The sequence below is a fragment of the Salmo salar genome, chromosome ssa19, assembly GCF_905237065.1.
Source record: "Salmo salar chromosome ssa19, Ssal_v3.1, whole genome shotgun sequence".
NCBI classification, from domain to species: Eukaryota; Metazoa; Chordata; class Actinopteri; order Salmoniformes; family Salmonidae; genus Salmo; species Salmo salar.
The window spans coordinates 41,477,892-41,505,485 of record NC_059460.1 but is presented as its reverse complement, the minus strand read 5'-3'; the positions used below and the strand labels follow the sequence as shown (position 1 = coordinate 41,505,485).

Genomic DNA, 27,594 nt, shown 5'->3' with positions numbered 1-27,594 from the left:
TTTTAGGTCTGGGAATATTTTTATGTTGCCAGCAAGGAATACAGAAAGATATCATACGCTCCATTTTAATTCTTTGACTTCTTGATGATAAAATAGTTTATCATCTGCCAAACGCTATAGTTCTGTAAACCTAAAAGTGTGAAGGTGTTGGCTTCTTTGTTGAAATGGCACGCGTGGGTTACTTAAGCAATAAGGCCCGAGGGGGTGTGGTATATGGCCAATATACCACGGCTAAGCGCTGTTCTTACGCGACACAACTCGGAGTGCCTGGATACAGCCCTTAGCCGTGGTATATTAGCCATTTACCACAAATCCCAGAGGTCTCTTATTGTTATTATCAACTGGTTACCAACGTAATTAGAGCAGTAAAAATAAATGCTTTGTCATACCCGTGGTATATGGTCTGATATACCATGGCTGTAAGCCAATCAGCATTCAGGGCTAGAACCAGACAGTTTCTAATTCCATTAGTTACAACATCCTGTACAGGGATGGCTAACTCAGGAAATTCCTTTGGTCTCTACTGAGTTAGGTAAATCAGCTTTTAGTTTTTGTTGCACCTTATTTGTGGGAAAATCTTCAACATTTTCAGAAATTTGATGTTCTGATGCCTCTAGGGTAATTCAGAACGCTGATTGATGACCTTTTTACTAATAAATGTGTTTGTTTTTTATGAATGTGTTTTTCTTTCTTTCTGCTTGCATTTTGTATTTTTATTTTGATGTGTGCATTTTTTGTAATCTATATAATTCAGGGCTCATCTGTAAAAGAGACCTTGGTCTCAGTATGACTCCCTGTTAAAATAAAAGGTTAAATAATATAAACTTCCGCCACCGTGTGTTGACGCGCGGTATCCCCTGACAACCGTCTGGAGAAAACAGGGATATTTTCTCTGAACTTTACTCTTCACCTCTGGGCAGACAGACGCGGGTGAGTACAGTACATTATGCTTCGGCAATATGAAGTTGGTGTAGTTATTTCCTGCGAATTACAGTGTTTATATCGTCTCATAGAAACGTTTAGCTATAGTTTACTTATTTGCGTACGTCCGTGCGTTGCGCCGATCGCACAGCACCCACATGGCAGAATGTCTACCTAAACTCATGGATTTGACATTACCAAATTACGGTGCTTGCTAGACAAATAATGTGCACATGATGCACATCTACCGTGAAATACAGTGTAATTATTAACAGAGCAAAATGCTAACCATGTTTCTTGGTAGAGCTTTCAATTAGGTCAATGAATAGAATATGTGCAAGTTATAGGCTATAGATATTCTGAGTAGACAATTCAAAAATATATATTTAACCTTTATTTAACAAGGCAAGTCAGTTAAGAACAAATGGGACTCACTGAGATGCAGTGCCTTAGACTGCTGCGCCACTCAGGAGCACACTCGGCAATACTTTGCTACATTTAACGTGCTAGTCCATAAACAGAAAGAGTGACTTGCTGTTAGTGCTTTCATTTAAAAAGGCGTAATATTTAGCCTTCAATGACCAAAAAAAAGCACACATCTTTCCAATACCACATGCAAGTTCCTTCCCGCCTTCCTCTCAGCCAGCCATGTCTACCAAGGCTACCACCCCTAACAAGCCTCGGATGCTGAGGGTTTCTGACTTACGCCGGGAGCTCCAGAGCCTTCTCCTGGGAGCAGAGATGGCCCACAAGGCTGACATCCAAACATACAGCTGTGGCCACCTGAGCCCTTATGCCCTGAGCCAGACCCAGCCCCACCGGAGGAGGACAGAGGAACCAATCTGGGAGATGTCTGAGGTCTTTCCCCCACTGTTTTCTTTCTATATTCAGTACCATTTTGCAGAAAAATGCATTGAAAGTATAGAGAGCATTACATTTTTTCACGGGCGAGCTGCATTTACCCACCAATTTGTTTTACCATTACATCACTGCTTACAATGACACAACAACAAAGCCTAACATGAACATATTCATTATCTCCAGGACAGGGAGAAGGATGAGGAGGAAGGCCTGAGTCCCAGTCCTTTTACGCAACGCCTCCAGAGAGAAACCAAGATGGCCGCCAACATCGAGAAGATGACGGAAGCCATGTTTGACTTCACTGTCGCCAAGGGGCTAAAACCTACAGTCTTGAAGCCTGGGCAGCATGAGAGCCTTACTGACACACAGAGAGGAACGAAGGGAGAGGAGGGAGAAGAAAGAGAGAGGAGGAAAACAAGTCTCAAGATGGTTCTGGACACCTCTGAGCTCTTCCTGGTCAAACCCAGCATAGCATCACGGACCAAACCTCCTGGAGGTGTTGAGGGGAACCAGAACAGGTAATAATGATAATAAAACTGTAGTATCACAGACCTAACCTCCTGGAGGTGTTGAGGAGGGGAATCAGGATAGGTAAGGACAATAATAATAAATATAGCGGCGAGCAGCAATGAACGGGGTTCACAGGATGACAGAAAGGACACAAGATCAGTTTGATAATAACGCAAACAATCTATCATGTAGGAACTATCTTCATTTATGTGTAATCAGTGAAAGCATTACTAGGGCTGTTAGGGTGAACGTATTACCGGCACTCCGGCGGTCACGGGTCATGACCGCAGTAAAATTCCACGTGACTGTTTTGTCACGGTAACTAGGCTTCTCCAAGCTCTGATGCTGCTGATGGTCATTAGTAGCCTACCAAACTTGCCAACTGCCTGGTACTCAGCACTCTATTATCCCTGTAATCACTCTGACATCAATGCAAATTTTATTTAAAATCTAATCAAACACTTCATGAGAGCCCATGAGCTAATGTTGTGCAATATTTCTATAGGCTAGAGAAAACAGAGTGATGGCCTCTATTAAAAAGAGGAGGCTCCCATAAGCTTTCTATAGGCTAGGCCTACTTTCCTAATATTAAACATATTACTTCTCTGGCATGAAAATGAACCACGGGAATAGCATCCTCCATTCGCTATTTAAGTGCATAGATAACATGTATTTTTTTATATGATAATGGTCCATTCTAAATCAAAACAAATTTCACACATATATTATTTAGTATATGTAAAGACAAGATTAAATCAAGAATAGTCTGATGGGTGACAATATTAGCCTATCACTAATGTTTGCTAGCTAACTAGCAGTATGCTTTGCAATAAAAATGACTTTCTGACAAAATTATGTCTAGAAAATGTAGCTAGACTCTTACCCGTATACATGCATGAACGCGTCACGGCAGACTGGAACCATTTAACTCCGTTTTGTTCGTAGCTACATCTTATTTGGCCAGCTTTGTGTCAAGTCACTACAGTTCACACTGATTGTGGCGTGTGCAGAAAGTAGCCCATCACTTTTTCCAACTGATCTCTCGATAGCGTCTGTTAAATTCAGGGCATCAATGTTGTTGAGAAAAGTAGCAAAACTTTTGTAGTTCTCGATGGCTAATGTTATATCTTTCAAAAACGGTGTGGTAGATAGGACTGTCAACACATACTGATCAGCTGACATTATAGACAGAAGCGTGCTACATGGCAGACCAATCCAAACTCATCTCCCGGCATGTCCAGCCTATACATTATCTCAGCCAATCATGGCTAGTGGGAAGTTTCCTCAGTTTTTCCATGGCTAAACCAACTAGGCTCGTAATTTAACAATTGTATTCATATTTATGGATGGAATACGAGTTTGTTATTAAGGCACATGAAAGTTCACGTTCCAGAAGGCATTTCTGCCAAGAAAATGCATATATATATATATATATATATATATATATATTTTTTTTTTTTTTAAATGTATACGTTCAAATGCTGCTCCTGTGACGTGCGACATACGCCTAATTTCCTGAAACGAGTCACATATTTATTTCTCCACAGAATAGAATAGGTCAAATGTTGTTTTATGGGGGACAGTAGATTGACATAGGCTAGTGCTCATTTTGTTGGCTGAAGAAAAGTAAATGTGGACATTTCTTCCAGTATCTTCAATATGCGCCTCGGAATTGGATACGGACACGCGCAGTCGCGTCCCCGATGTGTCTGTCTTCACTTGTAGCCAGTGCGAAAGACCCAATGTGAGAAAGACCCAATGGCCGTAAAAGGCATGGAATATTTTAGTGGGCATTACGGCCACACAAAGGGGATGCCGCCAGGAAATTTGAGGCATTATCAAGTGCTTGTCGAATTGTGAATGAGAGACTGATGAAGTGTGTAAAGCCTGCTCAAAAAAACAAAGCAGAGCTCATGTCTTTCATGCAGCTTTTTTCAAATCATCATTAGAGTCTCATCATGCAGCCTTACAATGTATTAAAAATCAAAACATATAGCGCAACATTTGTAGAACAACTAAAGTTACATTCATAAATCTAAATTAAGCATATAGGAGGACCTGTTTCTTTGTTAACCGCTCAACACCGAATAGCCGCATGTGCGCACTCCCTCAAATCGTTTGGAGAAAATATACTTTCTATTTTATTCAGCTATGTTCAATTATATTCTTCATACTAATAAATATATATATTCATTTTTTACTTTATTTAACTAGGCAAGTCAGTTAAGAACAAAATCTTATTTACAATGACGGCCTACCCCGGCTAAACCCGGACGACGCTGGGCCAATTGTGCGCCGCCCTATGGGACTCCCAATCACGGCCGGATGTGATACAGCTTGGATTCAAACCAAGGACTGTAGTGACGCCTCTTGCACTGAGATGCAGTGCCTTAGACCGGGAGCCCAAATGCCACGGAATTCTAACGCCCACGGTACTGATGTATAAAAAATAAACTGCACATTACACACTCAACACATACACACTAAAAACGAATGGTTCTATATAGAGCCAAATAAGGGTTGTTTGGCTTGTAACCATAGCGGAACCCTTTTTGGTGCTATATAGAACCTTTTTTTGAAGGTTCTATAAAGTACTGTGCTCATAAGGTTCTAAATGGAACATGTAGGGTGGTATAAAGGTTCTATAGAGAACCATTAAAAAAGGTTCTATATAGCACCAAAAAAGGGTTCCGCTATGGTTACAACCCTTTTTGGGGCTATATAGAACCCTTTTTTATGGTTCTTTATAGAACTTTCATGGAGAATGGTTCTATAAAGAACATTTCTCAATCTCTAAGGTTCTTTGGAGAACCACCCAGGTTTGTTTTATTCTGTTTTAACAGCCATATTATGTTGTTACATTTCCGTACGTTTTATTATTGTGTTTATTAACAAGTTGAATCAGGTGTGCTACCTCTGGAACCGCTGGGGGTCCCTGAGGAGACAATTGAGAACTACTGACTTAGTCAACCATTCTCAGTTGACACAAGGCCATCCACAAGTCTTTCACAAGACACCGTCACTAGCCGTAGTCATATATAACATGTAACAGCATAACACAACAGATTAGATGAACTGGAATGACTCATTTACTCACAGTTGAATGACACTCTCACTCACGGTTGAATGACACTTTCACTCACAGTTGCGCAAAAAGAGCTGTGAGTAAGCCACGGCCCTAAATATTCTAGACTATTCTATTCTAGTAACATTTTTGTCATTTATCACACGCTCTTATCCAAGTGAGTTCATACATATTGGTACTGGTCCCCCATGAGAATGAAACCCCACAACCCTGGCATTGCAAGCGCTAAGCTCTACCAACTGAGCCACATTGGACCCATCACTAAAATGATCACTATACACTGCTCAAAAAAATAAAGGAACACTAAAATAACACATCCTAGATCTGAATGAATGAAATAATCTTATTAAATACTTTTTTCTTTACATAGTTGAATGTGCTGACAACAAAATCACACAAAAATAATCAATGGAAATCCAATTTATCAACCCATGGAGGTCTGGATTTGGAGTCACACTCAAAATTAAAGTGGAAAACCACACTACAGGCTGATCCAACTTTGATGTCATGTCCTTAAAACAAGTCAAAATGAGGCTCAGTAGTGTGTGTGGCCTCCACGTGCCTGTATGACCTCCCTACAATGCCTGGGCATGCTCCTGATGAGGTGGCGGATGGTCTCCTGAGGGATCTCCTCCCAGACCTGGACTAAAGCATCCGCCAACTCCTGGACAGTCTGTGGTGCAACGTGGCGTTGGTGGATGGAGCGAGACATGATGTCCCAGATGTGCTCAATTGGATTCAGGTCTGGGGAACGGGCGGACCAGTCCATAGCATCAATGCCTTCCTGTTGCAGGAACTGCTGACACACTCCAGCCACATGAGGTCTAGCATTGTCTTGCATTAGGAGGAACCCAGGGCCAACCGCACCAGCATATGGTCTCACAAGGGGTCTGAGGATCTCATCTCGGTACCTAATGGCAGTCAGGCTACCTCACGTGCGGCCCCCCAAAGAAATGCCACCCCACACCATGACTGACCCACCGCCAAACCGGTCATGCTGGAGGATGTTGCAGGCAGCAGAACGTTCTCCACGGCGTCTCCAGACTCTGTCACGTCTGTCACATGTGCTCAGTGTGAACCTGCTTTCATCTGTGAAGAGTACAGGGCGCCAGTGGCGAATTTGCCAATCTTGGTGTTCTCTGGCAAATGCCAAACGTCCTGCACGGTGTTGGGCTGTAAGCACAACCCCCACCTGTGGACGTCGGGCCCTCATACCACCCTCATGGAGTCTGTTTCTGACCGTTTGAGCAGACACATGCACATTTGTGGCCTGCTGGAGGTCATTTTGCAGGGCTCTGGCAGTGCTCCTCCTGCTCCTCCTTGCACAAAGGCGGAGGTAGCGGGCCTGCTGCTGGGTTGTTGCCCTCCTATGGCCTCCTCCACGTCTCCTGATGTACTGGCCTGTCTCCTGGTAGCACCTCCATGCTCTGGACACTACGCTGACAGACACAGCAAACCTTCTTGCCACAGCTCGCATTGATGTGCCATCCTGGATGAGCTGCACTACCTGAGCCACTTGTGTGGGTTGTAGACTCCGTCTCATGCTTCCACTAGAGTGAAAGCACCGCCAGCATTCAAAAGTGACCAAAACATCAGCCAGGAAGCATAGGAACTGAGCAGTGGTCTGTGGTCACCACCTACAGAACCACTCCTTTATTGGGGGTGTCTTGCTAATTGCCTATAATTTCCACCTGTTGTCTATTCCATTTGCACAACAGCATGTGAAATTTATTGTTAATCAGTGTTGCTTCCTAAGTGGACAGTTTGATTTCACAGAAGTGTGATTGACTTGGAGTTACATTGTGTTGTTTAAGTGTTCCCTTTATATTTTTGAGCAGTGTATATTTTTTTACTGCAAATAACAATTGAAGGGCTCAAGGGTTCTTTGGGTCAGTGTGGTTCCACATAGAACCCTTCCCAAAGAACCGTTGAGGAGTCCTCCATGTTTTATTGTGACATAGGCCTACCGGTCACATTCATTGGACATTAAATAAAAGGCGAAAAAGAGAGTGCACACTGCATCCTATTCTCTTCATCAGGTCAGACCGGCACCTGCTCAGGAACAATGGATGCAATTATATGTTTTGTTATAAATTGCACATGTTGCCCTTGTCTTACTAGTATAGTATATTCCATTTAGCAAACACGTCTATCTAAAGCGATTTACAGACAGTCATGCATGCATTTTACGTATGGGTGGCCCCAGCGGGAATTTAACCCTTGACCTTTGGCGTCGCAAGCGCTATGCTCTACTGACTGAGCCACACAGGACCCTCTAACACATCACAGGACCCTCTTACACATCACAGGACCCTCTTACACATCACAGGACCCTCTTACACATCACAGGACCCTCTAACACATCACAGGACCCTCTAACACATCACAGGACCCTCTAACACATCACAGGACCCTCTAACACATCACAGAACCCTCTAACACATCACAGGACCCTCTAACACATCACAGGACCCTCTAACACATCACAGGACCCTCTAACACATCACAGGACCCTCTAACACATCACAGAACCCTCTAACACATCACAGGACCCTCTAACACATCACAGAACCCTCTTACACATCACAGGACCCTCTAACACATCACAGGACCCTCTAACACATCACAGGACCCTCTTACACATCACAGAACCCTCTAACACATCACAGAACCCTCTAACACATCACAGGACCCTCTAACACATCACAGAACCCTCTAACACATCACAGGACCCTCTAACACATCACAGGACCCTCTAACACATCACAGAACCCTCTAACACATCACAGAACCCTCTAACACATCACAGGACCCTCTTACACATCACAGAACCCTCTAACACATCACAGGACCCTCTTACACATCACAGGACCCTCTAACACATCACAGGACCCTCTTACACATCACAGGACCCTCTAACACATCACAGGACCCTCTAACACATCACAGAACCCTCTAACACATCACAGGACCCTCTAACACATCACAGGACCCTCTTACACATCACAGAATCCTCTAACACATCACAGGACCCTCTAACACATCACAGGACCCTCTAACACATCACAGGACCCTCTTACACATCATTCTTTGGTCCATGATCTACAGGTACTGGTTCAGTCAGTCTCACCTGGTCCCTCTACAGGTACTGGTTCACTCAGTCTCACCTGGTCCATGATCTACAGGTACTGGTTCAGTCAGTCTCACCTGGTCCATCTACAGGTACTGGTTCACTCAGTCTCACCTGGTCCATGATCTACAGGTACTGGTTCAGTCAGTCTCACCTGGTCCATCTACAGGTACTGGTTCAGTCAGTCTCACCTGGTCCATCTACAGGTACTGGTTCACTCAGTCTCACCTGGTTCATCCACAGGTACTGGTTCACTTAGTCTCACCTGGTTCATCCACAGGTACTGGTTCACTCAGTCTCACCTGGTCCATGATCTACAGGTACTGGTTCAGTCAGTCTCACCTGGTCCATCTACAGGTACTGGTTCAGTCAGTCTCACCTGGTCCATCTACAGGTACTGGTTCACTCAGTCTCACCTGGTCCATGATCTACAGGTACTGGTTCAGTCAGTCTCACCTGGTCCATCTACAGGTACTGGTTCACTCAGTCTCACCTGGTTCATCCACAGGTACTGGTTCAGTCAGTCTCACCTGGTCCATCTACAGGTACTGGTTCACTCAGTCTCACCTGGTTCATCCACAGGTACTGGTTCACTCAGTCTCACCTGGTTCATCCACAGGTACTGGTTCACTCAGTCTCACCTGGTTCATCCACAGGTACTGGTTCACTTAGTCTCACCTGGTTCATCCACAGGTACTGGTTCACTCAGTCTCACCTGGGGGGCCTGACCAAGAAGGACCAGATGAGGATGATGAGACACTTTGACAGACAGGTGTTGAGGAAGCAGGACCTCAGGGACAGGAACTGGATCAGCGGGAACAAGGCTGCTGAGGTCTACGAGTGGAAGCTAGAGAAGGTGAGGAAGACTAATGTGTTTGTCTTTGGTTGTACAAATTTGACCCGGTACAGTATAAACATCACGTGATACCATAACATACTAATTAAACCGTAATAACCCATGGTTTACTTCTATGTTTCTTTGGGATTCATTATTTGAAACAAGTGGTACATATCCTCCATAGGTAATAATAGGCCTACGAGAGGGAATAGTATGCTGTAAATTATAGGGCTGTTTTTTTCAGTCCCCTAGAGGTGTTGAGTTCAGCAGTATTCTTCAGTCCCCTAGCCTCTTAGGGCTCGGGGGCAGTATTTACACGGCCGGATAAAAAACGTACCCGATTTAATCTGGTTACTACTCCTACCCAGTAACTAGAATATGCATATACTTATTAGATATGGATAGAAAACACCCTAAAGTTTCTAAAACTGTTTGAATGGTGTCTGTGAGTATAACAGAACTCATATGGCAGGCAAAAACCTGAGAGATTCCTTTACAGGAAGTGGCCTGTCTGACCATTTACTGGCTTTCTTTGACATCTCTTTCCAAAACAAAGGATCTCTGCGGTAACGTGACACTTCCCACGGCTCCCATAGGCTCTCAGAGCCCGGGAAAAAGCTGAATGTCGTCATTCCAGCCCCAGGCTGAAACACATTATCGCCTTTGTCAAGTGGCCGATCAGGAGACAGTGGGCTTAGGCGCGTGCACTGGTCGCCCCGTCTTTCTTTTTTTCCTCTATTTACCGAAACGCAGATTCCCGGTCGGAATATTATCGCTTTTTACGAGATAAATTGCATAAAAATTGATTTTAAACAGCGGTTGACATGCTTCGAAGTACAGTAATGGAATATTTAGAATTTTTTGTCACGAAATGCGCCATGCTCGTAACCCTGATTTACCATTTCGGATAGTTTCTTGAACGCATACGAACAAAACGCCGCTGTTTGGATATAACGATGGATTATTTGGGACCAAACCAACATTTGTTATTGAAGTAGAAGTCCTGGGAGTGCATTCTGACGAAGAACATCAAAGGTAATCAAACTTTTGTAATAGTAAATCTGATTTTGGTGAAGGCTAAACTTGCTGGGTGTCTAAATAGCTAGCCCGTGATGGCTGGGCTATGTACTTAGAATATTGCAAAATGTGCTTTCACCAAAAAGCTATTTTAAAATCGGACATATCGAGTGCATAGAGGAGTTCTGTATCTATAATTCTTAAAATAATTGTTATGCTTTTTGTGAACGTTTATCGTGAGTAATTTAGTAAATTGTTAGTAAATTCCCCGGAAGTTTGCGGGGCGTATGCTAGTTCTGAACGTCACATGCTAATGTAAAAAGCTGGTTTTTGATATAAATATGAACTTGATTGAACAAAACATGCATGTATTGTATAACATAATGTCCTAGGGTTGTCATCTGATGAAGATCATCAAAGGTTAGTGCTACATTTAGCTGTGGTTTGGGTTTATGTGACATTATATGCTAGCTTGAAAAATGGGTGTCTGATTATTTCTGGCTGGGTACTCTGCTGACATAATCTAATGTTTTGCTTTTGTTGTAAAGCCTTTTTGAAATCGGACAGTGTGGTTAGATTAACGAGAGTCTTGTCTTTAAATAGCTGTAAAATAGTCATATGTTTGAGAAATTGAAGTAATAGCATTTCTAAGGTATTTGAAAATCGCGCCACAGGATTCAACTGGCTGTTACGTAGGTGGGACGATTTGGTGCCACCTAGCCCAGAGAGGCTAGAGGTGTTGAGTTCAGCAGTATTCTTCAGTCCCCTAGAGGTGTTGAGTTCAGCAGTATTCTTCAGTCCCCTAGAGGTGTTGAGTTCAGCAGTATTCTTCAGTCCCTAGAGGTGTTGAGTTCAGCAGTATTCTTCAGTCCCCTAGAGGTGTTGAGTTCAGCAGTATTCTTCAGTCCCCTAGAGGTGCTGAGTTCAGCAGTATTATTCAGTCCCCTAGAAGTGTTGAGTTCATCAGTATTCTTCAGTCCCCTAGAGGTGTTGAGTTCAGCAGTATTCTTCAGTCCCCTAGAGGTGTTGAGTTCAGCAGTATTCTTCAGTCCCCTAGAGGTGTTGAGTTCATCAGTATTCTTCAGTCCCCTAGAGGTGTTGACTTCAGCAGTATTCTTCAGTCCCCTAGAGGTGTTGAGTTCACCAGTATTCTTCAGTCCCCTAGAGGTGCTGAGTTCACCAGTATTCTTCAGTCCCCTAGAGGTGTTGAGTTCAGCAGTATTCTTCAGTCCCCTAGAGGTGTTGAGTTCAGCAGTATTCTTCAGTCCCTAGAGGTGTTGAGTTCAGCAGTATTCTTCAGTCCCCTAGAGGTGTTGAGTTCATCAGTATTCTTCAGTCCCCTAGAGGTGTTGAGTTCATCAGTATTCTTCAGTCCCCTAGAGGTGTTGAGTTCAGCAGTATTCTTCAGTCCCCTAGAGGTGTTGAGTTCAGCAGTATTCTTCAGTCCCCTAGAGGTGTTGAGTTCAGCAGTATTCTTCAGTCCCCTAGAGGTGTTGAGTTCATCAGTATTCTTCAGTCCCCTAGAGGTGTTGACTTCAGCAGTATTCTTCAGTCCCCTAGAGGTGTTGAGTTCACCAGTATTCTTCAGTCCCCTAGAGGTGCTGAGTTCACCAGTATTCTTCAGTCCCCTAGAGGTGTTGAGTTCAGCAGTATTCTTCAGTCCCCTAGAGGTGTTGAGTTCAGCAGTATTCTTCAGTCCCTAGAGGTGTTGAGTTCAGCAGTATTCTTCAGTCCCCTAGAGGTGTTGAGTTCATCAGTATTCTTCAGTCCCCTAGAGGTGTTGAGTTCATCAGTATTCTTCAGTCCCCTAGAGGTGTTGAGTTCAGCAGTATTCTTCAGTCCCCTAGAGGTGTTGAGTTCAGCAGTATTCTTCAGTCCCCTAGAGGTGTTGAGTTCAGCAGTATTCTTCAGTCCCTAGAGGTGTTGAGTTCAGCAGTATTCTTCAGTCCCCTAGAGGTGTTGAGTTCAGCAGTATTCTTCAGTCCCCTAGAGGTGTTGAGTTCAGCAGTATTCTTCAGTCCCTAGAGGTGTTGAGTTCAGCAGTATTCTTCAGTCCCCTAGAGGTGTTGAGTTCAGCAGTATTCTTCAGTCCCCTAGAGGTGTTGAGTTCAGCAGTATTCTTCAGTCCCCTAGAGGTGTTGAGTTCAGCAGTATTCTTCAGTCCCCTAGAGGTGTTGAGTTCAGCAGTATTCTTCAGTCCCTAGAGGTGTTGAGTTCATCAGTATTCTTCAGTCCCCTAGAGGTGTTGAGTTCAGCAGTATTCTTCAGTCCCCTAGAGGTGTTGAGTTCATCAGTATTCTTCAGTCCCCTAGAGGTGTTGAGTTCAGCAGTATTCTTCAGTCCCCTAGAGGTGCTGAGTTCATCAGTATTCTTCAGTCCCCTAGAGGTGTTGAGTTCAGCAGTATTCTTCAGTCCCCTAGAGGTGTTGAGTTCACCAGTATTCTTCAGTCCCCTAGAGGTGCTGAGTTCATCAGTATTCTTCAGTCCCCTAGAGGTGTTGAGTTCAGCAGTATTCTTCAGTCCCCTAGAGGTGTTGAGTTCAGCAGTATTCTTCAGTCCCCTAGAGGTGTTGAGTTCACCAGTATTCTTCAGTCCCCTAGAGGTGTTGAGTTCAGCAGTATTCTTCAGTCCCCTAGAGGTGTTGAGTTCAGCAGTATTCTTCAGTCCCTAGAGGTGTTGAGTTCAGCAGTATTCTTCAGTCCCCTAGAGGTGTTGAGTTCATCAGTATTCTTCAGTCCCCTAGAGGTGTTGAGTTCATCAGTATTCTTCAGTCCCCTAGAGGTGTTGAGTTCAGCAGTATTCTTCAGTCCCCTAGAGGTGTTGAGTTCAGCAGTATTCTTCAGTCCCCTAGAGGTGTTGAGTTCAGCAGTATTCTTCAGTCCCTAGAGGTGTTGAGTTCAGCAGTATTCTTCAGTCCCCTAGAGGTGTTGAGTTCAGCAGTATTCTTCAGTCCCCTAGAGGTGTTGAGTTCAGCAGTATTCTTCAGTCCCTAGAGGTGTTGAGTTCAGCAGTATTCTTCAGTCCCCTAGAGGTGTTGAGTTCAGCAGTATTCTTCAGTCCCCTAGAGGTGTTGAGTTCAGCAGTATTCTTCAGTCCCCTAGAGGTGTTGAGTTCAGCAGTATTCTTCAGTCCCCTAGAGGTGTTGAGTTCAGCAGTATTCTTCAGTCCCCTAGAGGTGTTGAGTTCATCAGTATTCTTCAGTCCCCTAGAGGTGTTGAGTTCAGCAGTATTCTTCAGTCCCCTAGAGGTGTTGAGTTCAGCAGTATTCTTCAGTCCCCTAGAGGTGTTGAGTTCATCAGTATTCTTCAGTCCCCTAGAGGTGCTGAGTTCAGCAGTATTCTTCAGTCCCCTAGAGGTGTTGAGTTCATCAGTATTCTTCAGTCCCCTAGAGGTGTTGAGTTCAGCAGTATTCTTCAGTCCCCTAGAGGTGCTGAGTTCATCAGTATTCTTCAGTCCCCTAGAGGTGTTGAGTTCAGCAGTATTCTTCAGTCCCCTAGAGGTGTTGAGTTCAGCAGTATTCTTCAGTCCCCTAGAGGTGTTGAGTTCACCAGTATTCTTCAGTCCCCTAGAGGTGTTGAGTTCATCATAACACTCCAGATAGCGTTTCTCCCCATCTTCCTCTTCACTTCACACAGGTGCAGCTGTGACTGAGTTATTACCGTACAATATGATGTGTGTCTCCTTCCCCAGGAGCTGAGGAGGCTGTCAGACCAGAGCTGGCCCAGTAGAGACCGCCTGGGGGTGTTCAGTGACGTCTTCAACAATGTCTGTGAAGGCTCGCCAGTATTCAGAGACATCCTCAGGGAAATCAAGGTTTTTCCATTTCCTCTCCTCTCCCTTACCTCTCTCCCTCTCCTCCTTTCCCTTACCTCTCTCCCTCTCCTCCTCTCCCTTACCTCTCTCCCTCTCCTCTCCCTTACCTCTCTCCCTCTCCTCCTCTCCCTTACCTCTCTCCCTCTCCTCTCCCTTACCTCTCTCCCTCTCCTCCTTTCCCTTACCTCTCTCCCTCTCCTCCTCTCCCTTACCTCTCTCCCTCTCCTCTACCTTACCTCTCTCCCTCTCCTCTACCTTACCTCCTTCCCTCTCCTCTCCCCCTCTCTCCCTCTCCTCTACCTTACCTCTCTCCCTCTCCTCTACCTTACCTCCCTCCCTCTCCTCCTCTACCTTACCTCCCTCCCTCTCCTCTCTCCCTCTCCTCCTCTCCCTCTCCTCTCCCTTACCTCTCTCCCTCTCCTCTCCCTTACCTCTCCTCTCCCTTACATCTCCCTCTCCTCTCCCTTACCTCTCTCGCTCCACGGGAGGCTGGGAGCCTGAGAGACTGACAGTCCCCTGAATTAGAGGATAGGGACTGGAAGCCTGAGAGACTGACAGTCCCCTGAATTAGAGGATAGGGACTGGGAGCCTGAGAGACTGACAGTCCCCTGAATTAGAGGATAGGGACTGGGAGACTGAGAGACTGACAGTCCCCTGAATTAGAGGATAGGGACTGGGAGCCTGAGAGACTGACAGTCCCCTGAATTAGAGGATAGGGACTGGGAGACTGAGAGACTGACAGTCCCCTGAATTAGAGGATAGGGACTGGGAGCCTGAGAGACTGACAGTCCCCTGAATTAGAGAATAGGGACTGGGAGCCTGAGAGACTGACAGTCCCCTGAATTAGAGAATAGGGACTGGGAGCCTGAGAGACTGACAGTCCCCTGAATTAGAGAATAGGGACTGGGAGCCTGAGAGACTGACAGTCCCCTGAATTAGAGAATAGGGACTGGGAGACTGAGAGACTGACAGTCCCCTGAATTAGAGGATAGGGACTGGGAGACTGAGAGACTGACAGTCCCCTGAATTAGAGAATAGGGACTGGGAGACTGAGAGACTGACAGTCTCCTGAATTAGAGGATGGTTTCCCTCTTCCCATGTAAAGCACTTTGAGTACTTCAGTTGGTAGAAAGGCGCTCTAAAAATCCAATCCAAAATTATTATTATTGTTATTATTATTGTTCTTATTCTTGTTATTATTATTATTGTTGTTGTTATTATTATTGATATTGTTATTATTGTTACTATTGTTATTATTATTACTATTGTTATTATTGTTGTTGGTATAATTATTATTGTTATTGTTATTATTGTTATTGTTACTATTGTTATTATTATTATTACTATTATTGTTGTTGTTATTATTGTTATTATTATTATTTTGTTGTTGTTGTTATTGTTATTATTATTCTTCAATCTGTGTTTCTCCCTTCTGCTTTCCAGACAGACTATGATCTGTACCTCAACTCTATTCTGGACTCCCAGACATCTCTCGAGGACTTGGTAAATATTACAAACACATTCAGATTTTTTTCAAGTTTATTTGTAGCCTAATTATATGGAAATCTTACTCAATTATTGTGCTTTCACTGCATATGGAGGTCTGTACTGACACTAATTGAGCTTTTGATTGAGTACTGTAACCCTTATTTAAGTCCTCTATATCCTCAAATTCCAATCTGGACCTCGAAGCCAGTTCCACTGCTTTTTGTCATTCCTCCCCTCTTATCGGGGACTGATTTAGACCTGGGACACCAGGTGGGTGATTCACCTCTAATCAGGGACTGATTTAGACCTGGGACAGCAGGTGGGTACAATTAATTATCCGGTGGAATAGGAAACCAGCAGTGCACTATATTGTACTGATCTTCATTGAGTATTCTATCCCTCCTCCTCTCTGTGGTGTGGTCAGTCTGAGCTGGCTCCGCTGGGTGGTCTGGCCCTCGTAGGGGCAGAGGATCTGGAGGAAGCTGGGAAGGAGGTGTCCCGGCTGGGAGAGGAGGCGCAGAGGGCCCTGGAGGAGAATGACAGGTAGGGATGGGTCTCTGAGGGAATGGATATATATATACTGGAATACATTGTACTAGCGTCTAAATTCAATCCATAGCGCAGAAGATCGTCATTGTAGCACAATTAAAATTTAAAGGGTAGGTAGCATAAACGTAACCACATGTAACATCATGGATTTGCATTAGTATACACATAAAAAGTCCCAATGCAAAGTTACACTTCACATCTCTATTTTTCGAGTTATTGCATAAAACCAATCAGAATGCCAAAGTCATGCCGGAAAATGTCTTTGCGGGGTGTGGCGTAATATGGAGGACCTGCAAAGTCAGCCTATTCCCTATAATGTAAACTCCAACAGAAATAACTTCAAATATACAACTTCAAATTAAACCAAATCTTTGCACTCATGACTACTGGTTTCAATAACATTTTTAGACAATGTACAAGCTAATACTTTATGAATTTATTCTTGCAAATCTGCTTGCAAGGTTGCTAGCCAACTAGCCTGCTAAAGTTAGCCATACCAGCCTGCTAAGGTTAGGTTAGCTCTGCATGAGTCAGCCAGTTGCTATCAACACCTAGCTCACAGCTCAATTAAAGTAAACCAACGTTTTGGAAATACATAACACCATCTAACCAGTTATCAAATAATGTTACTGGTATATGCAGTTATCTTAGCCAGCAAGCCAGCCAGCTAAAGTTAGTAAGTTTAGCCAGCTAGCCAACTAGCCCAGCTAGCCCAGCTAGCCAACCACTACGGTCGACATGGCTAAGTAGTAAGCCAGAGAACAACACCAACTAGTCTAGCACAGGCAGGAACCCACAGAACATAACAACAACACAAAGACAACAGATATAAAGTAGAGAGAGCGGAGACTTACCGATTGACGGCTGAGTTAGCTACCAAAGAAGGGCCAAGGAGAGAGAAGCTTCAGAGGCACCGGCCAGGGGAGAGTAAGCAAATCCAATAGCAATAGAGTAGATATATTCCAGAGGCACATTGGGTCAGGAGATGACGGGAAAGAGTTAACGATAAGACAGAGGGGGTTCAGGGTATAGGAGGAGACGACGGGAAAGAGTTAACAATAAGACAGAGGGGGTTCAGGGTATAGGAGGAGACGAGGAGAAGAGTCAACAATAAGACAGAGGGGGTTCAGGGTATAGGAGGAGACGAGGAGAAGAGTCAACAATAAGAGGGTGATTGGAGGAAGGCTCCAGGCAGATGGAAATGATCACAACGGCACAGTGAGTCAGCTACTGTTGCGCACTAGTGCTGAGACAAGGTTGAAAACTCTGGCAGCCTACTTCATGGAGATCATGCGGCCCCCATGTGTGGGGAATCTGATTGGTTGTTTACGTCATACCTCCTTGTGATTGATAGTTGTAGTTTACCACTGCCAACATTCGGTCTGCATGGCTAGTGGCTAACGTTAGCCAGCTTGAGAAAATTAACGCAGAGTAGATTGTCCATATGACTTTGAGAAATAGTGGATTGTGGGTAGTTTAGACATTTCCGGAAATAAGTTAATAAATATGTAAAAAAACGAAACATACTGTAACTGTTTGTAGTTATAGGTAATCAGATAGTGAATACAACTAAGTTACTAAGTCTTTGACCACACTGTGTTGTTACTTTGGTCAGTAAAAACTAATGCTTCCTACCAATGGTCCTTCTAAACGGCGTGCGCAGGCGTGCAGCTCCCACGGTACTGCCGTGCAGAAGAAATATCAGCCCGTGCAGAGAACCACTAGATTGAACTTCACTCAACTATCAGATTTCCCCTTTTTCCCCAGTCTACTTGAATGCGTGAAAATTGCTTTTAAATATCTATCCCTCTAGAACGCGGATCGTCCGCGCTGTGGATTGAATCTAGCTCCTGTAGTTGATGTTATACAAATACTTTGCTTTTGTTCAAAACATAGAATACAAAAACTTTTATTCCAAAAACTTGTATTGAATTCATAGTTTTGAAATGTATTGATTTCCTTTGTAAAGTATTTAGAGAGCTTGTGTGATAATGCACTTTGACAAAAATTTGACTTGACTTATTTTTGATTTGATTGTATTCTCTGTTTCCTATTCTCTGTTTCCCCAGAGTCAGGAATCAGTTTCAGAACGCACGTGACAGAGTCATGGAAATCCCAGAGGATAAAGGTTGATTGATTGATTGTTTAGTTGATGTATTGCTGTGTTTTTTTGATTGTTGATTGATTGATTGAATGGCTTGCTTGATTAATAATGAATTGGCTTGATTGTTTGATGTATTGGAATTGATTGATTGGTTGATTGATTGATGCCAGGGATCCGTAAGGAGGCCACCCGTAAGGAGGCCACCCTGCCAGGTCTGATGAGGCCAGGTGAAGAGGCTGTCTCCTTTATAGATCGTGTCCAGCCTAAGAGACGTCAGGTATGGAACATAACATACATAACATACATAATATATCTTTTTTTTATTTATATATATATATTTATTAATATATATATACACTGCTCAAAAAAATAAAGGGAACACTAAAATAACACATCCTAGATCTGAATGAATGAAATAATCTTATTAAATACTTTTTTCTTTACATAGTTGAATGTGCTGACAACAAAATCACACAAAAATAATCAATGGAAATCCAATTTATCAACCCATGGAGGTCTGGATTTGGAGTCACACTCAAAATTAAAGTGGAAAACCACACTACAGGCTGATCCAACTTTGATGTAATGTCCTTAAAACAAGTCAAAATGAGGCTCAGTAGTGTGTGTGTGGCCTCCACGTGCCTGTATGACCTCCCTACAACGCCTGGGCATGCTCCTGATGAGGTGGCGGATGGTCTCCTGAGGGATCTCCTCCCAGACCTGGACTAAAGCATCCGCCAACTCCTGGACAGTCTGTGGTGCAACGTGGCGTTGGTGGATGGAGCGAGACATGATGTCCAAGATGTTCTCAATTGGATTCAGGTCTGGGGAACGGGCGGGCCAGTCCATAGCATCAATGCCTTCCTCTTGCAGGAACTGCTGACACACTCCAGCCACATGAGGTCTAGCATTGTCTTGCATTAGGAGGAACCCAGGGCCATCCGCACCAGCATATGGTCTCACGAGGGGTCTGAGGATCTCATCTCGGTACCTAATGGCAGTCAGGCTACCTCTGGCGAGCACATGGAGGGCTGTGCGGCCCCCAAAGAAATGCCACCCCACACCATGACTGACCCACCGCCAAACCGGTCATGCTGGAGGATGTTGCAGGCAGCAGAACGTTCTCCACGGCGTCTCCAGACTCTGTCACGTCTGTCACATCTGCTCAGTGTGAACATGCTTTCATCTGTGAAGAGCACAGGGCGCCAGTGGCGAATTTGCCAATCTTGGTGTTCTCTGGCAAATGCCAAACGTCCTGCACGGTGTTGGGCTGTAAGCACAACCCCCACCTGTGGACGTCGGGCCCTCATACCACCCTCATGGAGTCTGTTTCTGACCGTTTGAGCAGACACATGCACATTTGTGGCCTGCTGGAGGTCATTTTGCAGGGCTCTGGCAGTGCTTCTCCTGCTCCTCCTTGCACAAAGGCGGAGGTAGCGGTCCTGCTGCTGGGTTGTTGCCCTCCTACGGCCTCCTCCACATCTCCTGATGTACTGGCCTGTCTCCTGGTAGTGCCTCCATGCTCTGGACACTACGCTGACAGACACAGCAAACCTTCTTGCCACAGCTCGCATTGATGTGCCATCCTGGATGAGCTGCACTACCTGAGCCACTTGTGTGGGTTGTAGACTCCGTCTCATGCTACCACTAGAGTGAAAGCACCGCCAGCATTCAAAAGTGACCAAAACATCAGCCAGGAAGCATAGGAACAGAGAAGTGGTCTGTGGTCCCCACCACTCCTTTATTGGGGGTGTCTTGCTAATTGCCTATAATTTCCACCTGTTGTCTATTCCATTTGCACAACAGCATGTGAAATTTATTGTCAATCAGTGTTGCTTCCTAAGTGGACAGTTTGATTTCACAGAAGTGTGATTGACTTGGAGTTACATTGTGTTGTTTAAGTGTTCCCTTTATTTTTTTGAGCAGTATATATATATATATATATATATATATATATATATATCTTATTTTTTTAAATACATTTTAAGCTCAATTTTGACAGATAACAAATGGCAGGTGGGGATTCAGAGATGGAGAGACGGTGGGGAGTTGCATGTGTGTTGAGAGTGGGGAGCGTTACCACTAAGCCACGGTTCTGTTAACTATCAGGTCCTCTGTAGCTCAGTCTACACACAGGGCTGTAGTGGTACTCTGTAGCTCAGTCTACACACAGGGCTGTAGTGGTCCTCTGTAGCTCAGTCTACACACAGGGCTGTAGTGGTCCTCTGTAGCTCAGTCTACACACAGGACTGTAGTGGTCCTCTGTAGCTCAGTCTACACACAGGGCTGTAGTGGTACTCTGTAGCTCAGTCTACACACAGGGCTGTAGTGGTCCTCTGTAGCTCAGTCTACACACAGGGCTGTAGTGGTCCTCTGTAGCTCAGTCTACACACAGGGCTGTAGTGGTCCTCTGTAGCTCAGTCTACACACAGGGTTGTAGTGGTCCTCTGTAGCTCAGTCTACACACAGGGCTGTAGTGGTCCTCTGTAGCTCAGTCTACACACAGGGCTGTAGTGGTCCTCTGTAGCTCAGTCTACACACAGGGCTGTAGTGGTCCTCTGTAGCTCAGTCTACACACAGGGTTGTAGTGGTCCTCTGTAGCTCAGTCTACACACAGGGCTGTAGTGGTCCTCTGTAGCTCAGTCTACACACAGGGCTGTAGTGGTCCTCTGTAGCTCAGTCTATACACAGGGCTGTAGTGGTCCTCTGTAGCTCAGTCTACACACAGGGCTGTAGTGGTCCTCTGTAGCTCAGTCTATACACAGGGCTGTAGTGGTCCTCTGTAGCTCAGTCTACACACAGGGCTGTAGTGGTCCTGTCTACACACAGGACTGTAGTGGTCCTCTGTAGCTCAGTCTACACACAGGGCTGTAGTGGGCCTCTGTAGCTCAGTCTACACACAGGGCTGTAGTGGTCCTCTGTAGCTCAGTCTACACACAGGGCTGTAGTGGTCTCAGGTGTGGATCACTGTATGTACTGTACTTTATGTACTGTACTGTATGTACTGTATTATCAGGTGTGGATCACTGTATGTACTGTACTGTATGTACTGTATTATCAGGTGTGGATCACTGTATGTAGTGTACTGTATGTACTGTACTGTATGTACTCTTCTGTATGTACTGTACTGTACTGTACTGTATGTACCGTATTATCAGGTGTGGATCACTGTATGTACTGTACTGTATGTATTGTATTGTATGTACTGTTCTGTATGTACTGTATTATCAGGTGTGGATCACTGTATGTACTGTACTGTATGTACTGTACTGTATGTACTCTTCTGTATGTACTGTTCTGTATGTACTGTATTATCAGGTGTGGATCACTGTATGTACTGTGCTGTATGTACTGTACTGTATGTACTGTATTATCAGGTGTGGATCACTGTATGTACTGTTCTGTATGTAGTGCATGTACTGTATGTACTGTACGTACTGCATGTACTGTACTGTATGTACTGTACTGTATGTACTGTGTGTAGTGTACATACTGTATGTACTGTATGTATGTACTTTGTGTGTACGTACTGTATGTACTGTTCTGTATGTATGTACTGTATGTACTATGTACTGTAGGTACTGTGCTGTATGTACTAAGTACTGTATGTATGAGAACTTGTTCTCAACTAGCCTACCTGGTTAAATAAAGTTGAAATAAATATATACTGTATGTACTATGTACTGTATGTATGTATTATCAGGTGTGGATCATGTGGGAGGAGGTCCAGCTGCTACAGAAGGAACTCAAGGAGAAGATGGTGTCCATCATCACCACGGGAGCTACAGAGAGATGCATCAGAGACTCTAAGGTACATACACAAATCAGAGACGAGTCTTAAGAGATATGCAGCAAAGTCCAGGCCCAGACCAGGTATTTAACCACAACTCCAATAGGGATATCCTACTGGGGGAGCACCAGATGAGGTATTAACCACAGCTCCAATAGGGATATCCTACTGGGGGAGCACCAGATGAGGTATTAACCACAGCTCCAATAGGGATATCCTACTGGGGGAGCACCAGATGAGGTATTAACCACAGCTCCAATAGGGATATCCTACTGGGGGAGCTCCAGATGAGGTATTAACCACAGCTCCAATAGGGATATCCTACTGGGGAGCACCAGATGAGGTATTAACCACAGCTCCAATAGGGATATCCTACTGGGGGAGCACCAGATGAGGTATTAACCACAGCTCCAATAGGGATATCCTACTGGGGGAGCACCAGATGAGGTATTAACCACAGCTCCAATAGGGATATCCTACTGGGGGAGCTCCAGATGAGGTATTAACCACAGCTCCAATAGGGATATCCTACTGGGGGAGCTCCAGATGAGGTATTAACCACAGCTCCAATAGGGATATCCTACTGGGGGAGCACCAGATGAGGTATTAACCACAGCTCCAATAGGGATATCCTACTGGGGGAGCACCAGATGAGGTATTAACCACAGCTCCAATAGGGATATCCTACTGGGGGAGCACCAGATGAGGTATTAACCACAGCTCCAATAGGGATATCCTACTGGGGGAGCTCCAGATGAGGTATTAACCACAGCTCCAATAGGGATATCCTACTGGGGGAGCACCAGATGAGGTATTAACCACAGCTCCAATAGGGATATCCTACTGGGGAGCACCTTGTGGCTTAACATAGGCGTATGGCTGTTATAGTTCTATGTTGGATGAAGTGGGTAAAATACTACTGTCAACGTATTTTCAAAGTTATTTAATGTGCCCTTCAGAGATTGACATCTCTTTTCCAGTCAGCCCTCCCTGCCCAGTAAAAGCAGCAGACACGTTTACTCACACAGTAGAATGACATATCTCTATGACTCACATTCACAAACACACGTTGGATAGACTTATGTCCTGCTTTGCTCTCCACGTATGTTATGACCTGCATGCCCTTTACAAACAGCTTATCATCGGTAATGTACAGACTGACTCCCTTTATCGTAGGGCAGTTCACTGGAGTACTGTGTGTGTGTGTGTGTGTGTGTGTGTGTGTGTGTGTGTGTGTGTGTGTGTGTGTGTGTGTGTGTGTGTGTGTGTGTGTGTGTGTGTGTGTGTCTGTTATCTCCTGCAGGGAGAGATCATGAGACTACTGGCCTCAAATGAACGCTTCAGAAACACCAACAAGGCAAGTCATTTAGTACTTTGACCCAGTTGAAATATTATCATATTTTTACATGACTGTATGTACTGTATGTATGTATGTATGTACTGTATGTATGTACTGTGCTGTATGTATGTACTGTGCTGTATGTATGTACTGTATGTGCTGTATGTACTGTGTGTACTGCACTGTATGTGCTGTATGTATGTACTGTTCTGTATGTACTGTACTGTATGTACTGTACTGTATGTATTGTGCTGTATGTATGTACTGTATGTGCTGTATGTACTGTACTGTATGTGCTGAATGTACTGTGCTGTGTGTGCTGTATGTACTGTTTTGTATGTACTGTGCTGTATGTATGTAATGTATGTACTGTATGTACTGTAATGTATGTATGTGCTGTATGTACTGTACTGTATGTGATGTATGTGCTGTATGTACTGTACTGTATGTATGTATGTATGTATGTATGTATGTAATGTAATGTACTGTACTGTACTGTATGTACTGTGCTGTGTGTGCTGTATGTACTATGCTGTGTGTGCTGTATGTACTGTGCTGTATGTGCTGTATGTACTGTGCTGTGTGTGCTGTCTGTACTGTACTGTATGTGCTGAATGTACTGTACTGTTTGTGCTGTATGTACTGTGCTGTGTGTGCTGTACTGTGCTGTGCTGTATGTACTGTGCTGTATGTGTTGTATGTACTGTGCTGTGTGTGCTGTACTGTGCTGTGCTGTATGTACTGTGCTGTATGTGCAGTGTGCTGTGCTGTATGTGCTGTATGTACTGTGCTGTGCTGTATGTACTGTGCTGTATGTGCTGTGCTGTGCTGTACTGTGCTGTATGTGCTGTATGTACTGTGCTGCATGTGCTGTATGTACTGTGCTGTGTGTGCTGTACTGTGCTGTGCTGTATGTACTGTGCTGTATGTTTCAGTGTGCTGTGCTGTATGTGCTGTATGTACTGTGCTGTGCTGTATGTACTGTGCTGTATGTGCTGTGCTGTACTGTGCTGTATGTACTGTGCTGTATGTGCTGTCTGTGCTGTATGTGCTGTCTGTACTCTTTGTAGGTGGACCAATAGTCAGAGATGACACTACAATAGACTACAATACACTACACTACACTACACTACAATACACTACACTACAATACACTACACTACACTACAATACACTACAATACACTGCACTACACTACTAACACTACAATACACTGCACTACACTACAATACACTACAATACACTACACTACACTACACTACAATACACTGCACTACAATACACTGCACTACACTACACTACACTACACTACAATACAATACACTACAATACACTACAATACAATATACTACACTACACTACTTCAGGTCTGGTTCCACCCCTTCAGGCCTGGTTCCTCCCCTTCAGGCCTGGTTCCACCCCTTCAGGCCTGGTTCCTCCCCTCAGGCCTGGTTCCACCCCTCAGGTCTGGTTCCAACAATTCAGGTCTGGTTCCACCAATTCAGGCCTGGTTCCACCCCTTCAGGCCTGGTTCCACCCCTCAGGCCTGGTTCCACCCCTTCAGGCCTGGTTCCTCCCCTTCAGGCCTGGTTCCACCCCTCAGGCCTGGTTCCACCCCTCAGGCCTGGTTCCTCTTTAGGTTTCTAGGGAGTTGTTCCTAGCCACTGTGCTTCTGCCTCTGCATTGCTTGCTCTTTGGGGTTTGAGGATGGGTATCTGTAAAGCTCTTTGGGATTTTAGGATGGGTATCTGTAAAACTCTTTGAGATTTTAGGATGGGTATCTGTAAAACTCTTTGGGATTTTAGGATGGGTATCTGTAAAACTCTTTGAGATTTTAGGATGGGTATCTGTAAAACTCTTTGAGATTTTAGGATGGGTATCTGTAAAACTCTTTGGGATTTTAGGATGGGTATCTGTAAAACTCTTTGGGATTTTAGGATGGGTATCTGTAAAACTCTGAGATTTTAGGATGGGTATCTGTAAAGCTCTTTGGGATTTTAGGATGGGTATCTGTAAAACTCTTTGGGATTTTAGGATGGGTATCTGTAAAACTCTTTGAGATTTTAGGATGGGTATCTGTAAATAAAATACATTTGATTTACATTTTATTTAATATACAATGCATTTTCTATACTCATTGGTCTCTCTGTGTCTTGAAGGATCTGGAAAGCAACCTCAATATGATCCTGAACAGAGTGAAAGCAAGCAAGGATGTGAAAGCGTACGTATCATCCTCATTTTAAGACTGTAACCAATCTCACTATGTATCTTCTGTGTATATCTGTTGTATGGTTGACAACAACATGTCCCAGTTGGGACAGTTAAGATATTGATTGATTGTTCCTCATCCTCCTCATCATCCCAATTACACATTGATTCAGAAATGTTAATGCGTTGGATTCAGCCTGTAGAAACCTAACCCTTAACCCCTAATCCTTAACCCCTAAACCAGAACCCTAAACCTTAAGCTTTAACCCCTAAACCAGAACCCTAAACCTTAACCCCTAAACCAGAACCCTAAACCTTAACCCCTAAACCGGAACCCTAAACCTTAACCCCTAAACCAGAACCCTAAACCTTAACCCTTAACCCCTAAACCAGAACCCTAAACCTTAACCCCTAAACCAGAACCCTAAACCTTAACCCCTAAACCAGAACCCTAAACCTTAACCCTTAACCCCTAAACCAGAACCCTAAACCTTAACCCCTAAACCAGAACCCCTAACCCCTAAACCAGAACCCTAAACCTTAACCCCTAACCCCTAACCCAGAACTCCTAACCCTTAATCCCTAACCCTTAACCCCTAAACCAGAACCCTAAACCTTAACCCCTAAACCAGAACCCCTAAACCTTAATCCCTAACCCAGAACCCCTAACCCAGAACCCCTAACCCGGAACCCCTAACTCAGAACCCCTAACCCAGAACCCCTAAACCTTAACCCCTAACCCAGAACCCCTAACCCAGAACCCCTAAACCTTAACCCCTAACCCAGAACCCCTAAACCAGAACCCCTAACCCAGAACTCCTAACCCTTAATCCCTAACCCTTAACCCAGAACCCCTAACCCTTAACCCCTAACCCAGAACCCCTAAACCTTAACCCCTAAACCTTAACCCCTAACCCAGAACCCTTAAACCTTAACCCCTAAACCTTAACCCCTAACCCTTAGCCGCTAACCCCTAAACCTTAACCCCTAACCCTTAACCCCTAACCCTTAACCCCTAAACCTTAACCCATAACCCTTAACCCCTAAACCTTAACCCTTAGCCCCTAACCCTTAATCCTTAGCCCCTAACCCTTAGCCCCTAACCCCTTACCCTTAACCCCTAACCCCTAACCTTACTGTTAGATCTGCCCTGAATATACAGTACACATACCTGTTGCTGGTTTGGTCCAGGGCTTGTAGCCACAAAGCGTCTCATAGTAGAAGTGCAGATCTAGGATCTGCCCATACAATATTTTTCCATTATGATCTAGAAGTCGAAACTGATGCTAGATCAGCACTCCTAATCGATGATGCGTTGTGGATACGGGCCCTGGTCTCTCTTGGGCAAAATATATGACAAAATACAGGTCAAATAAAAACAAGCTAAATTATTAGCAGAGAAATTCTTTCTCTCACCGTTGGCTCTGTGATCTGGTTCTATTCACAGGGAGGTGTGGGACAAAATATGGACCGCCCTGCTACACGAGGAAGCTACAACGCAACCACTAGTAAATTAGTAGCGTTTGGAACAGTACCTCATTCTGTCCACTAGGGGGTAGTCTTTAACAAGCTGATCTGAAGACCATTACTAGACATTCTGGAAGACGGGATATTTACTCATTCGCCAAGCTTCACATCACTTTTCATAATTGTTATTCAAGCTGACATTAAAATATCTCCGATGGTAACAGAAGTACAATGGCATTAGTTACAACAGCAATGACCACACATTGAAATGGAGTCCTTACCAGAGTCAATGGTGCTGTAATGACGCCATTGAAATATCTTATTTGACTTATCAGACTATTTAATAGTGTTTTAACAATAAAGATATAATTGAGGCTTTTGTTAAATGTGGTGATGATTATAGTAAATATGGCTGTGATGTCATACTAGCAAACCATACAACCGCCGGTCCAAATAAATAGTGACGTGATTTTA

General features: G+C 44.3%; 1 protein-coding gene across 1 annotated transcript; it reads left to right on the top strand.

The window, feature by feature from the left end:
- Positions 1 to 820: 820 nt before the first annotated feature.
- Positions 821 to 27,594, top strand: LOC106578798 (uncharacterized protein C6orf118). Its single transcript, XM_014157960.2, has 13 exons — positions 821 to 930; positions 1,564 to 1,779; positions 1,966 to 2,300; positions 9,201 to 9,363; positions 14,053 to 14,175; positions 15,619 to 15,678; positions 16,088 to 16,206; positions 18,282 to 18,340; positions 18,487 to 18,593; positions 22,020 to 22,127; positions 23,410 to 23,463; positions 25,605 to 25,666; positions 27,101 to 27,594. Exons 2-13 carry the CDS (start codon positions 1,570 to 1,572, stop codon positions 27,168 to 27,170), a joined length of 1,470 nt encoding a protein of 489 aa, XP_014013435.1. The 5' UTR covers positions 821 to 930; positions 1,564 to 1,569; the 3' UTR covers positions 27,171 to 27,594.